The 12,976-nt window shown below is 46.3% G+C and overlaps 1 protein-coding gene across 1 annotated transcript in view; it reads right to left on the reverse strand.

The window, feature by feature from the left end:
* SYT6 (synaptotagmin 6) overlaps positions 1–12,976 on the reverse strand; it is a 38,202-nt gene that overhangs the window by 16,127 nt on the left and 9,099 nt on the right. Inside the window, exon 2 of the mRNA XM_075174500.1 lies at positions 423–759. Within this exon, the coding sequence (XP_075030601.1) occupies positions 423–759 (337 nt within the window). The remainder of the gene's footprint in view (positions 1–422; positions 760–12,976) is intronic.

Consider the following 12,976-nt stretch of genomic DNA (forward strand, 5'->3'; position numbering starts at 1 on the left):
AGTGAGCGATACGTCAATTCTGCTTATCTAGTTGTTTCTGCTAGGAGCCACAACAACAAGAGAGAGCAAAAAGATCTAATTCTGTCTGACAGCATACCATCATGGATACTTCAGCCTGCCTCTCATGTTGAAACAAAATTAAAGTGGCCAAAGCATACTGACGGCTTGACACAATGAGGTCAAGTCACAGTAACAGGGCTTGAATTCTTGATTTTTTTAAAAGGGCCCACAGTAAGCCAGTCTGAACACATTAATTGATTAATGACCATCCTTTATGCTGGAAAGTAATCCAGCATGTCGGTGGGAGTGCTTTCTTTAGCCTCTCTGAAGGTATCCGAACCTCAGGCTCCACTAAACACTTCTCCCGCCCTGCCAGCTGCCCCGAGGCGCAGCATCCCTGCGGAGCACTGCATCCCGCTCACCTGCTGGAAGACGCAGGCTCCGTCGTTTGCCTCTGGATCCGCGTGCGCCGCATGATGTGGTCTTTCATAGACATCTGGACCTCTGCGGGGATGTCTGGCGATGTGTGGCTGATCTTCACTGCTGCCTCCAGGAAGCTTATGGCACCCGTGTCCTTGAGCTTGTCTGCCATGTTCTCCTTATTGCAGCCTGCCTCACTCTGCAAGACGGCCAGATTAGAAGAAATGGCCTTGTTCCTCCAGGGAACCCAGCACAGCTTCCAAAACAGAAACAGAAAAACTGCCACCAGGGCCAGTCCACACACAATAACTATCACTGCAAGGAGGCTGACGGAGAGCTCTACGGGGGGAGAGAAGGCAACAGAGACAGGGAGAGGGGAGGAACGGGAAAGGAGAAAAGAAAAGAAAGATGGTGAGAAAGCCATAAGTAAAGGGAAGAAATGGTCCAAACTGACTTATATCACGACTAATGGAGAGCTCTTGGCTGGTTCTGCAAGGAAGAGTCAAACCCAAGTGAGCATCTCCTGACAGATTTGAGACTGCTTCCTGCCCCAGACACATCTGGGGTGAAATGGGTGTCTCCAGATGGCCAGAGCTATGAAGTTTTATACCATGATGCTTAGTCTGGCTATAAAATATCACTCTTGGTTTGTTTTGTGGCTTTGGCAAACTGCTGCATCTGAAATCGAGAAGAATTGCAGAATTGCATGATAGAAACAAGCTCTAGTCCTATACCAGCAGAAACTGCCTTTTTGCTTCATACCACAGGTGTTCAGACACTATATTAAAAAAATCTATCTACCATGATCCAGATTGTTGTTGTACTATGAACTCCCACATCTTGTCCAGATGTACCCATAGGGAATAAAAGGTAAATACCAATACAAAAAAAAAAACCCACAAGCTGCTGATGCAGTGAAACCAAACATAGAAGGAGGCTGTACAGAAAGTACTACACATTCTTCTTTATTCTGAATAGCACAGAAGATGTGTATGTTCTCTGATTCTCTGAGTCACTTTACCTCAGATGCTATGTATTTCAGCATTTCAGTCTTTTCCTGGAGAGGAAAGAGCTTCCATACCTATGGCTGAAGAATCAGGAAAAAAGGAAGATACATATAGAGATATATATACATATACATGATCTAGGCTGTGAAATGATTCACAGCACTTCAAAAAGAGAAAATATTGGCTATTTTTAGTTCCTTTCTTGCAGTGTATTAATTCCCAGATTCCCACCCAAACCAAAATTCCAAGAGTTCAGAATCACAAGGAATACCAGTCCCTGAAGATGAAGACAGGTTTTGCACTGGAGTTGAGTCTGCAGTGTCAGGACTACAAACGATTCAGTCGCAGATTGCTATGAGTTCAAGGACAATTCCTTGATTGCCTGCTGTGTTATTTGTAGTGACTGGTAAAGCTAAGGAGTACCTTAAATTACCTAAGTGCAAGTCAGGACAAAAAGACAGGCAAAAAAAAATCAAACACTCCAGACGTTTATACAGAATAACCATTACCTGTTACTCGCCTCTGTTTATGTGTACGCTTGGACCATAAACGTTTTGCGTTACCACATGAAACAGAGCAGCTACTTAATTCACTACCTGAGAGTGTCTATTTCTGAATTGCCTAAGCAGTCACAGCTGAAATGACTCTTAGTGAGTAAAACAAGCCACTTGTAAAATTAACTGAGGGGAGGCAGGACCAGGTGTAGCTGCTGGAAAGCGAGCACATCATGCGTGGAGGGGGATCAGCAGGACACGGCTGCTCGTCTCCTCCTGCGGCACGGGGCCGGTTCCCAAACCCGAGCTGAGCACCCTGCTCCCCCAGAGCAGAGCCCGTGCCAGCTGGGAGGTGTGGGACGGTGGCCCTGTCCCAGCAGCCGACAGCTTGCAGCACGGCGGGACACGGCCGTCCGCGGCAGCACCCCCAGGAAGGGACGCGGGTCTGCCCCAGCTGCGCGGGGTCTGAACAGCCTCTCTCAGCAGAGCGGCACGGAGCGGCCCTTTGTCAAAGTTCACGGCTGCAGATATGAATATTTCAGTTTTGTCCATGTGAGCTGACAGCACCTCTTTAGATCATGTCTAAATGTACTTAAGGCAAACAGCTTCTCACCTCCAGGAGCTCTAAGAAATGCTAGACTCACTCAAAAACTGCATTTAAAACAATATCTCCCACAAAATCCATTCTTCCTGGGCAGCTTAGCTCTTAGACGATAAACTGGGACACTCATATCTGTGCTTCATCATAGCTACTATAAACGTGATCCCTGACATATGCTTTACCTTAAATAGAAGCCATAAGAAGACCTGGTTCCTTTGGTCATATAGTTTAGTTTTGTACAGCTGTAATAAGATATTTAATATTTAAGGCTGAGAAAATCTATAAAATATGAGGAAAGACTAAATTTTTAACTTGAAAAAATAGCTGAATTTAAAAATTATTTTAAAAAACTAAATAACGCCCCCCCCCAACCACCATTGGTGAACCATAGCAGCAAAGTATTCAGGAACCCATTTATATCATCAAACTTTGCTAACATGCTATCTGGGAATACAACAGCTACTATATATTTAGGATTTTCGCATCAGTTCTTCTAAGTGAAATCTCAGGGAAGCATCAGTCACAAAATGTGACATCTACACCGGAACAAGGCACTTCTACTGAATACTTGGGAAACCGTCTGTTGTTTCTGATATCCCAGAGGAAATGCACTGTTTTTCCACAAAATTACCTAGCTTAGTAGATTCACTAAGAGCTTGAGGCAAAGGTTACTGACTGCACACAGGTTCTTTGAGTCGAAAGGAAGGTTGGAAGCTGCCAGCAGGAGCAGGTGGAAAGAATAAATGCCATCCAGAAGTTTTTGCAACTTTTCCTCTTTCTCACCAGCCTCCTGTACACATCAGACTGCACCATTTATTTTCTGCTGTAGCTCCAAGGTGGAAATACAGATCACTGCTGGGGCGAATAAATAGGTCCCGTCTTATTCAATAATAAATAGGATTGTACAAGTCAGCAGTGGAGCTTCCTTAGAGATTTGGCTAAATGTATTCTCACCAAAGCAGAGAGCGTAGAGGTACCACTTTTCTATACCTTGAGTTAAGTCTTGGAATTGTGCCCAGGAAACTCTGTGTCAAACAGTTTCATAAGAAAACTTAAGAACCTGGACTTTTTGCAAATATGTCTATGTTGTTACAAAGGAAATAGCTACAATGCAGAATCTATCACTGCTGGGAGTTGTTACATGACAGAAAAGTTTCTGTTAAGATACTTCTGCCCATTCCAAGAAGTTATATAGCATGCATGAATGTTATATAATGAGATAGATATATAGAGAGAGAAAAAATGTAATTTTTATATATAATGTTATATAGAACACCAGACTCATTAATGGAAAACATCAGCAATAATCAGTTATCCCTTCTGCAAACCTGTTGCCAGCTTGAGAAAGATCTTAGTTCACGTCACTTCTTGCTGAACTGGCATTCATAATGTATTTAACAGGATTCACAGATACTTTTATGCATGACTTCCTACTCTGTCCTCTGACAGCTCACATAAAACACATGTAGAAGGGATCAGGATTTTACAGACATTTTGTAAGCATCTGCCTGGGAAGAATATTGGTTTGTCTGAAGATGACACTGAATTCCCCAAGAATTTTTTGTGACTTATTAAACTTAAATATCAGTTGGACAGAGTTGACCTTAATTGATTTAATGAGCTTTCTCTTATGAATTTGAAAATACCAGTTACTTTAAAAAAAAACCCTAGTATTCAAAATGTTATGCTTTAAATGTCCTTTAACTTACAAGAAACTGTAGAAACAAGGTAATTCCTTATCTCACAGAAAATGTCCCAGGGCCAGAGGTTGCTTGGGTATTCCTGGCAAGGATGGAGGTAAGGCCTGTTCCCCTAAAGACTTCTCCCAAGACAGCACAGACCAAATGGACACCTCTGCCCAGGGGAAAGATTAGCTCATTTGTTTGTATTATCCCACCCTGTGCAAGGTTCGGAGACCAGGCTTCCTGAGCGGAGGGTAAAGAGGGATGTATCTGTGTCTGGCAGCAAGGAAGGGCTCCGTCTGACGCAGAGCGGCACAGGAATAGTTCAGTCTCTGCTTTACCGAAGGTTTCCCGCGCCGCAGCCGGCTCGCTGGAGCCCCTCTACCGCTTGTGGCATCGCCATCCTCGGCAAGGGACAGAGGCACGTTATCGCTCTGAGAAATGTCCCGTCTGAGGAAAAATACAACAAGAACTATGTTTCTATTCTATTCTCCTCTAAAAAAATAACAGTGAGTTATTTGTCACTTTGTTATCAGGTAAGTAGGGCCGTACGAGTGCAGAACAGCTTCAGCCATTCCTCACCCTGTTCTTATCTAACTCAGTGCTCGTACCTCATCCTAGCCCAGATCCCTTGAGAGACACGGGAGAAATTGCCATGTTGGAAAATGGATTGTAGTACAATTTGTAATTGAAAAGATAAAGCTTAAAAGGAGGAGGTGGCAAATACAAATTAACATGGCTATTTTCCAGTCTCGCTCCCCCTGGGAGTGAGAGCCCCTTCCCAGAGGAACCCTCAGCTGGAAACTGCTTTTGGTACAGAGTAGCAATGACGAAGCTCTCGCATGACTAACGAGAAGGGAGGGAAGAACAAGCAGCAGGAAAGACATGGACACAGACATAAACATTTACCTGCATGAGCTGATATGCTTAGGATAAGGCACCGAGCTGTTATTTACCTAGTGGAACAGAGACGGCTTCTTCAGAGATGGTCTGCCTCACTTATGAAGGTCTTTTTGAGGTAGAGGTTTAGCATGGTATGTAAAGCAAAAGAGAAATTGTGAATTTGTGACCCCCTATGTTTCTGTGTGCACATGAACTCCTCGGAGAACTGAGACTTTGCCCCAATCCCTACAGACACAAAGCAGTATTACATCTCACAGCGATGCCCCAGAAGTGACCATCGACAGCCACCACCAGCAGTCCTGGTCCTTCGCTGCAAAGCAGAGACCTTCACCAAAAGCATTTCCACACCAGGAGAACCAGGGAAAGGCTCCTCTCAGCCAGGAATGAGCTTTTGATGAGTTGTGCCACAGATTTCCCCATCAGAGCAGCTGATGGAGAGAAACAGAGATTTCTAAACCAGAAAGCCACTTGCTGCTAGGATAGACACGAGCATATCCACGGGAAGGCCCACACGGATCATAGTCTTTGCTCTGCTTTCCTTTAGTGAACAGGAGAAAGCAAGTCGTACATGAGAGGCTAATGATAAATGATCATTTATTACCACTTATGCGGTAGGAGGTACCGTTAAACGTCAAAATTGAGTCAACGGAGACACTGATCTCCCACCCCTGCAGCCTGGCATAAGGGAAAATAATGAATCAAAGTCTTCAGAGACAGCAAAAACAGCTTAGACCGACTTGTTACAAAAACAACACTGCACTTTCGTTTTCTCACAGCAGGAGCAGTTACGTATCTACGAAGGAAACAAGGGTGAGGGCGGTACGAAGCCGGCTGGGTGACGCTCAGGAGCTGTGTGGCCCAGGACTGTCCCTCTCCCGTGGTGAAGGGCAGCAGGGCAGCACCGGGCTCCCGGAGCACTGGCAGGACCAGCAAAACAACGGGGACATGCAGGGACACCCCAAGTCAGTGCCAAGGGACGCAAGCTGAGAGACCAGGTCATATTCAAGCATTTAAATACAAACAAGCTTCATGACCGTAAATATTTGGCAGAGGACTCACGCAGCGAAATGCTCTTTGACAGAATGATCTCACTGCAGCAAAGACCTGAAGCCAACAGCGAGCAATGGGGATGCCAAGAGCACAACGGAAACCTATCAACTTTACCAGCAAACAATCTTGTTTCTCTTTTGACCTGACTTCTTGGTTTGCGTTTTTACTGGTTTTGTAACAGCTAAAAACCTTGCTATTGAGTCTTACAACAAAGCTCACAGAATGGCTCAAAACTATAAAACTTCTGAGAAGGTCACTACTTTCTACTGCCTTTCAAATAAAAGGTGAGATGGCCCAGGGCAGGACAAAGGGACAGTGGAGCAATTTAAAACTGTAAAGCTAAAAGCAAATTTAGGAAAGGGGGATCATTTCTTGGTTAGTCCAGCCCCCCCCTTGCCCCGGTACCCATGCACTTGGAAAGCAGCTCCCATTTTGTTTCATCTTGGGTGGGGACTAATTAAGAGAATATGGTGGAATTACCTTTCAGCTTTATGTCCCTGATGACTTCATAATACCAAACCGAGTTATCAAAGGGGATAATTAGTGAAGTCCAAACAGAAAACAATTAATAATATGACAAAGCCATGATTACAACAGTCTATTAACTGCAAGACAATACTGGTCTAATTATGGCAACATTGACTTTTATTACTGTGAAGTAGCTTACACTATCTTTAAAGAGATTCACGGATAACTGAGTTTAATGTGAAGAGTCATATTTAATACCTTGAAGATGTAATTTAGCTTTCCTTTCACCCACTCCCCACAGAGAAGACAAAATATGTTTGATGGCACTCTCAGCACTCCAGCACCTATTAGTCATTCCAGCTACCTGTTGGATTTAAACAAAGTTTGAATGCCATGAGTGGAAGTTCAAGGGGGGGGGGAGAGGGGGCTGAAAAAATTAAATGCTATAGGCTGAGGCCCAGCGTGGGGCCAGGCTCATGCTGGAGGAGCTCAGCTGCAGCGGCCACCAGCCACCAGGACCCGTGCCACTGACCCAGCGGTCCGCTTCCCGGAGCCCCTCGGCACCCGCAAGAGGACAGATGCATTTCTGCAGGCCCTGGAGCACCCTCAGCACAGCCTCCTCGCCAAAGCAGCGAGGGCTCTTTGACCTGACTTTCTGACGAGGTTGGGCTCTGGCAGCGCTGCCGCCATGGCACGTTTGGTCCCACAGCTCCGTCGTCATGCGCAGACCCAGACAAAGCCTCTGACCCGATCCTGCCAAGAGCAAACGGACATCTTCCCTGCCAGAGGTTCTTCCTGCTAAGTTTTCCAGTGGCCAGTGGAAAATCTTAGCATCAGGAAGAGCTCTGGCTCCTTTGTTCCCCACTAGGTTTCTTCCAGCTGAAAAAGCAGCTCCCAGCTACTCTGAGCTCCGACTTGGAGCATGTAACGTCTTGTCACAGCAAATGCTCCTGGAAGAGCAGTTACAGGAGATGGCAGAGCCCAGTGGTAGGGGGTGATGGTGATGTACCTTGACCTCGCTTGTAGTGGCTGCGTGACTGGTTTTCCAGTGTAATATACCGACCATTGCTCATACCACATCAGGAGATATTTCCAGGCTTCTCTGTCCATTTTTGCTACATTTTTCTATTACAACAATGCTTGTGAGAATATATCATTCTATTTCTGTAGGGCTTTGTAGAGATCACACATTCAAATGATGGATTACTACAAGAGTTATTGCTGGAGGAGAAGACAGGCAGCTCTGGGGCTACAAAAGACCACGTGAGACACCCACCAACTGCTGATCTCATTTTCTCTCAGTTGAGAAGCATCAGCAATGTAAGTCTGATTAGCTGAGGGCTGGAAATTGGGCATGAGAAACTGTGGTGAATCTTGGACGCCTGGACGGGGCAGAGGGGAGCACAGGACAACAGCAGGGGAAAAGGAAGAGGTTTCCGTTAAATCTTAGCTATAGACATGTTTATTCAGCAATGCCATTCAGCTTTGAAGCTTTACAGAGGAAGGACCGGGGATTGGATGGAACAGAAACTGAATGTTAAACCAACGCAGCAGCACAGCATCCAGCAGCACCACAGCCAAAACCAAAATACGAACCACAGCAGAGCAAAGGAACTATCCCTTTGGGAATACAGCTCAGAACAAACCCTGCAAGGCACCAAGGAGTGCAGCAGCAAGCAGAGCGCTTTGCAACAGGAATTTTGAAAAGGAAACTGGATGTCTTATAAATTGTGAAATGCTGTGTTTGATGAGAGGTGAGCTGCAGTGCAGCAGCGTGTAGTTCTCAGCCAGCTCCTTATCCCCTCCCCAAGCATGGCACAGCCATGGGAATGGTAACAGAGCAAATAATAAATTTGCTTCAGTTCTTGTATCAGCAAGCAGCTCTATTTAACAGGGCCCACAGCTAAGTGGGCGCTGGGGTCTGCAGAGAACACGGCTGCAAGAGGGAAGCACTGCAAGCCTGCTCACTAATTGCCTCTGCTGGGATTATGTCCAGCGTGCCAGTCCTCTGCTGATGTCTTCATTGTCACATCTTCAGGCCTACTCGCTGCCATTTGGTTGTCATTTGCAGCTTCTCTTCTTGATTTACTGGTTGTGTTCTCTAGGCAGCTATAAGCTATAGGAACATGCCCTGAAATATTCTTGAGCTAGACAAGTCATTAGCAGCTGTCACTTCAAAGTCTAACTGCAGTCAATTTGCTTTTCACAAGCAGCCTAAGAGCATAGGAGCTGGATGTGTTGTGAAGCACTGCAGCAGGGGCTGCTGCTCAAACAAGATCACAGAGGTGTGGGTCATTAGTGAAGGGAAAATATTTCATCAAGTTCTCAGCAGATGTTAAAGGACTGGGTCAGAAAACAATTATGGATTGAGCAGAGCTTCCATCGTCCCTCAGACGTTATCTCATGCTGTGGGTGGGGATAAGGATTGCAGAGCAGCCCCCATGTAGCAGCAAGTCAGGCAGCAAGATCCAGAGAGCACTGGGGATATCTATCACCTGCAGGTCCACAGGTTACGAGCCCGTTCTCTTAGACCCTCCAAACTGCTCCTATCCAGGGAGCGATCCGAGCAACAGGAGCAAGTGTCAGCTGTCACTTATGGCTCTACCTGCACCTACTGACACCCTGCTCAGACCAACAGGAGCTTGGCTGCTTGTCAGGTTTCTTTGCAGGAGGACAAGGAGCATCGCCTGGCTGAGGACAGTGCTGCATCCTTAGAGTAGGTGGGGAGGAAAATGAAGTCACAGAAATATTTGGTACTACGACCCTTCCAGAAAGAAAGAAATCAGGGTGGTTTTGTCTCTTCGTAACGTAAGTAAAAATTCACTGAACATTCCTCTCAGCTGTCCAGCGCAGCACAATGGTACAAAATATCTGCAGAGACCCTGAGAGACTCCTGCACTGTGCACACTCCCACAACCCTGGTACACTTTACAGAGTTTCTCTAGATGAAGGCAAGCAGCGGTTCCAGCTGCTTTTTGCTGTGGAGCATGCCCAATCTTGTTCTGTTATTCTATGTTAACCACAAGTAATTCCACAGAAGACAATGCAATGAAAGTGAATTGAAAACAACGTGAAAGCAGGAAGAGTTTTCACAGACTGTTTTACACGAAGAGCACTTTCACACTCAGTTTATGGTATGTAGCTCAATGGCAAACTCCCCTCTCAAACCAGCAGAGGGGTGGAAATCCTCTTGAGATGAATGCTGCAGATGTTCTGAGAGGAAACATTCACAGAGCCTCTGAAATGTCCCCTTGGAAGCTCTGCAAACTCAACCTTCCTCCCGCATGAAGCTAAAAGGAGATTTATCCTGTTCGCGCGCTTTCTCAGTCCTTGGACACCGAGTCTCACACTATCAGCTCCCACCAGCTTCCTCCTGCCAGCACGGGCTCCGCAGGAACCCAGACAGAGCCTCCTCGTCCCCTGTGCACACCCAGCTATGTAAACGATTATAGGAAGATAGAGACATGAATGCTCTAACTGGCTATACCAAATTTTCAGTTAGATAGAAAAAAAACTTCTTAAAACTTAATTTGCTGCTACCACAGGGTTCCTGCCATGCAAGAGCTTACTGGAATGCAAACTATAAGCTTCAAAGGGAAGGATGAATCAGAAGTTATTTTGAGAGTAATTATATAAGATTATAAAATTCAAACCATTCTCATTATTGCACGTTAAGTATGAAGACAACCTGCTTCATAAGGAGACCTTGCAGGGATCCAGTGTTTCAAGCAACTATGATCTATAGTCCAAGTGCAAACAGGAACTTCATTACTCCCATCCAGACAAAACTTCCTTCATTAATGCCAGGGCTTTTTTCACCATTTAATGTAATTCTTTAGGGGATACAGTTCTATAGCTGGGAGAATAACTAGAACATGAGACATGGACAACTTCATGCAAAGTTTTGTTCCTTTAACGGTTGTGTAACTTGTCCTGGAAACCAGCTATCAGCTTGTTAGTGACAATACTTGCACATTCCCAAACATTATAAACTCCAGTTCAAATTATAATTGAGGAGAAAACAATAAATTTGCACATGGAATAAAGTACTATTCCAGCAACTCCAGCCGCAGCCACAAGGAGCAGCCTGGGTGTGGGTGCAGCCAGGAAACCTGACTCGGTTTCCCTGTGCTGCGATGGAGACTGTGGCAGCCCATCTCTGCAAGAAGACGGGGTCCTGGACACCCCCTGAGCAGTCACCTGCATTGTGCGCTGCCTGCAAGAAGAAAAGAGAGTTGTTTTTATTTTTGCTTACATATCCAGGCTACAGCTGAAGCTCCTGCTATGTCTTGGCTTGGAGGAAGCAGGCGCACAGGTGGGAGGGCTGCGAGCTGCTCGCTCCCTTGGGGAGGGCAACGCGGGTGCTGCCCTCGTCCTTGCTGCACCCCAGTGCCTGGTCCCTCGGGAGGGACCTTCACACCTGACAGTCTAAGAAAGCTGATGAGACAAGTGCATTAAACAGAGAAAAGGTGGGGAAAATAGAGGCTACCCTTTACTACCTGCCGTTTTTCAGTTTATGTTTTGGTACTTTTATCACACAGGGAACAGACGGTAAATGCACTCAGATACAGGAGAGGGAGGTGCACCGGTCCTCCAGGCTGAGTTTTAAAAAGCAGAAGAAAATCTGAACAGAATAATTCAGAGGGAAACACCAAAGGTGATTTTCAAGTGCAGAGTCAACAATGAGGTACTTTACACACATGTACATGTACATAATAAAAAAAGAAAAAATAAACACATATGTATGTAATATGCCGAAAAAAGGAATGCAACGTAAGAGGACACCTCGGTAGCCTGGAGCTTGTGCTTTGCTCACTGAAATAGAATGGAGGAAGATTTAATGGCTAAAAAAAAAAAAGGGCAAAAAATCATGAATGGCTGACAAGCAAGACTTCTGCATGCCTGCTACATACAGGAGAAGCCTCCACCATATCAGGTTCTGGACAGGCAAAACACAACTATGAAATACCATGCAACCTTAACAAGAGTTCAGCGAAGTCTCTGCTAAGCAGTAATACCAAGTATGAGTGAGAGAAGGATTGCCACAGGAATTGCTGAATCGTTGTGGTAAGATATACTCAGTTCATTGTTCATTTAGACTGTGGCAACCACAGTGTCAAGCAAGTTGACACAGTCTTAAGTAGTCCGCAAGCAGCCGCAGTTCAGACCACGTTAACAGGCAGAACAGTCTGCGCCTCGTGCACACTGAACTCGCAGGGTGCAGGGCTGCGACCGTCCCCGCTGAAAGGGCTGCACCACCTTCCCCTTAGAGACTTTTGCGTACTGACCACTGCAAGTCAGACATTCCTATGCCTACATCCTTCTCCTGGTTTATGTATTAAAGGAGGCCAAATAAAAAAAATTCTTCCCCGCCCACAGGACTTTTTGGATCCAGAGCCATCTTCTACAGAGAAAAGGAAATCAGACTTTTGAGCGTAGAAAAAGACTTTCCCTTAGTCACCTTCCTTCAGATCGAAGGTGATGGGTAGCTCAGTGAAAGCCCACATAAGCCAAATGTCTTTAAAAACCCAGATCAGATCATGGCCAAAATGGATTAGAAACAGAAAAGAAATCTCAAATCTGTCTTGATGGAAAGATCCAGCCAAAACATATTAAAACACCAAGGTCAGTACTGGAGACAGGATTAACATGCCACTTATCACCTTGGCTGCTGGGCTTTCAGAAAAGCAACAGGCACAGCAGTCACACTTGCTGTGCAGCGCAAATCACGGTAACATCTGGAACAGCTCTTTGCAAAAGGCTCTCGGCACAGCTGGCACAGCCCCACTCCTGCCTCTTTACGTCCCCCCGCGTGGGAAGGAAGCCAAGCCCGATGCAGCTGCAGAGGATGCCCAGGGACAAACGTCTGTGGCAGAGGAGGTCTCCGATGCCGCAACCGGTCCCCAGGGCTGGGGCGCTGCCGCAGCTCTCTCCTCGCTGGTAGCACCCGCTCCCCAGCCAGACGTGCGGGGGCAGGCGCAGCGCCGGCACGCTGCTCGGGACACCATGCAGAAGCACTCGGTGACCGCGAGCAAGAGTCATTCATATTGCAGAGCCGACACGGCAGCAGAGCTCATGCTGGGCAGAGCCGAGCAGGCGGCCGGAGCAGCAGCAGGCGACTGCGAGCGCATGGGCATCCTCAGCGGTGCCATCCCAGCCTCCCTGCTCGGAAGTCGGCTCTGCCAATGGACAGTCCCTAACCCATCCTCGGCCTGGGCTCCCCAGCCGAGACCTGGAGACGAAACTCCCTTCTTCCACTGTCGCCTTGCCCACTAGTGACTATGGGCTTCATACACAACACTGAGAAGCCCATATCAATACCCAGAGAAAATAACTAATACACATTAAAAT

Source organism: Calonectris borealis, chromosome 26, assembly GCF_964195595.1.
Source record: "Calonectris borealis chromosome 26, bCalBor7.hap1.2, whole genome shotgun sequence".
Taxonomy (NCBI): Eukaryota; Metazoa; Chordata; class Aves; order Procellariiformes; family Procellariidae; genus Calonectris; species Calonectris borealis.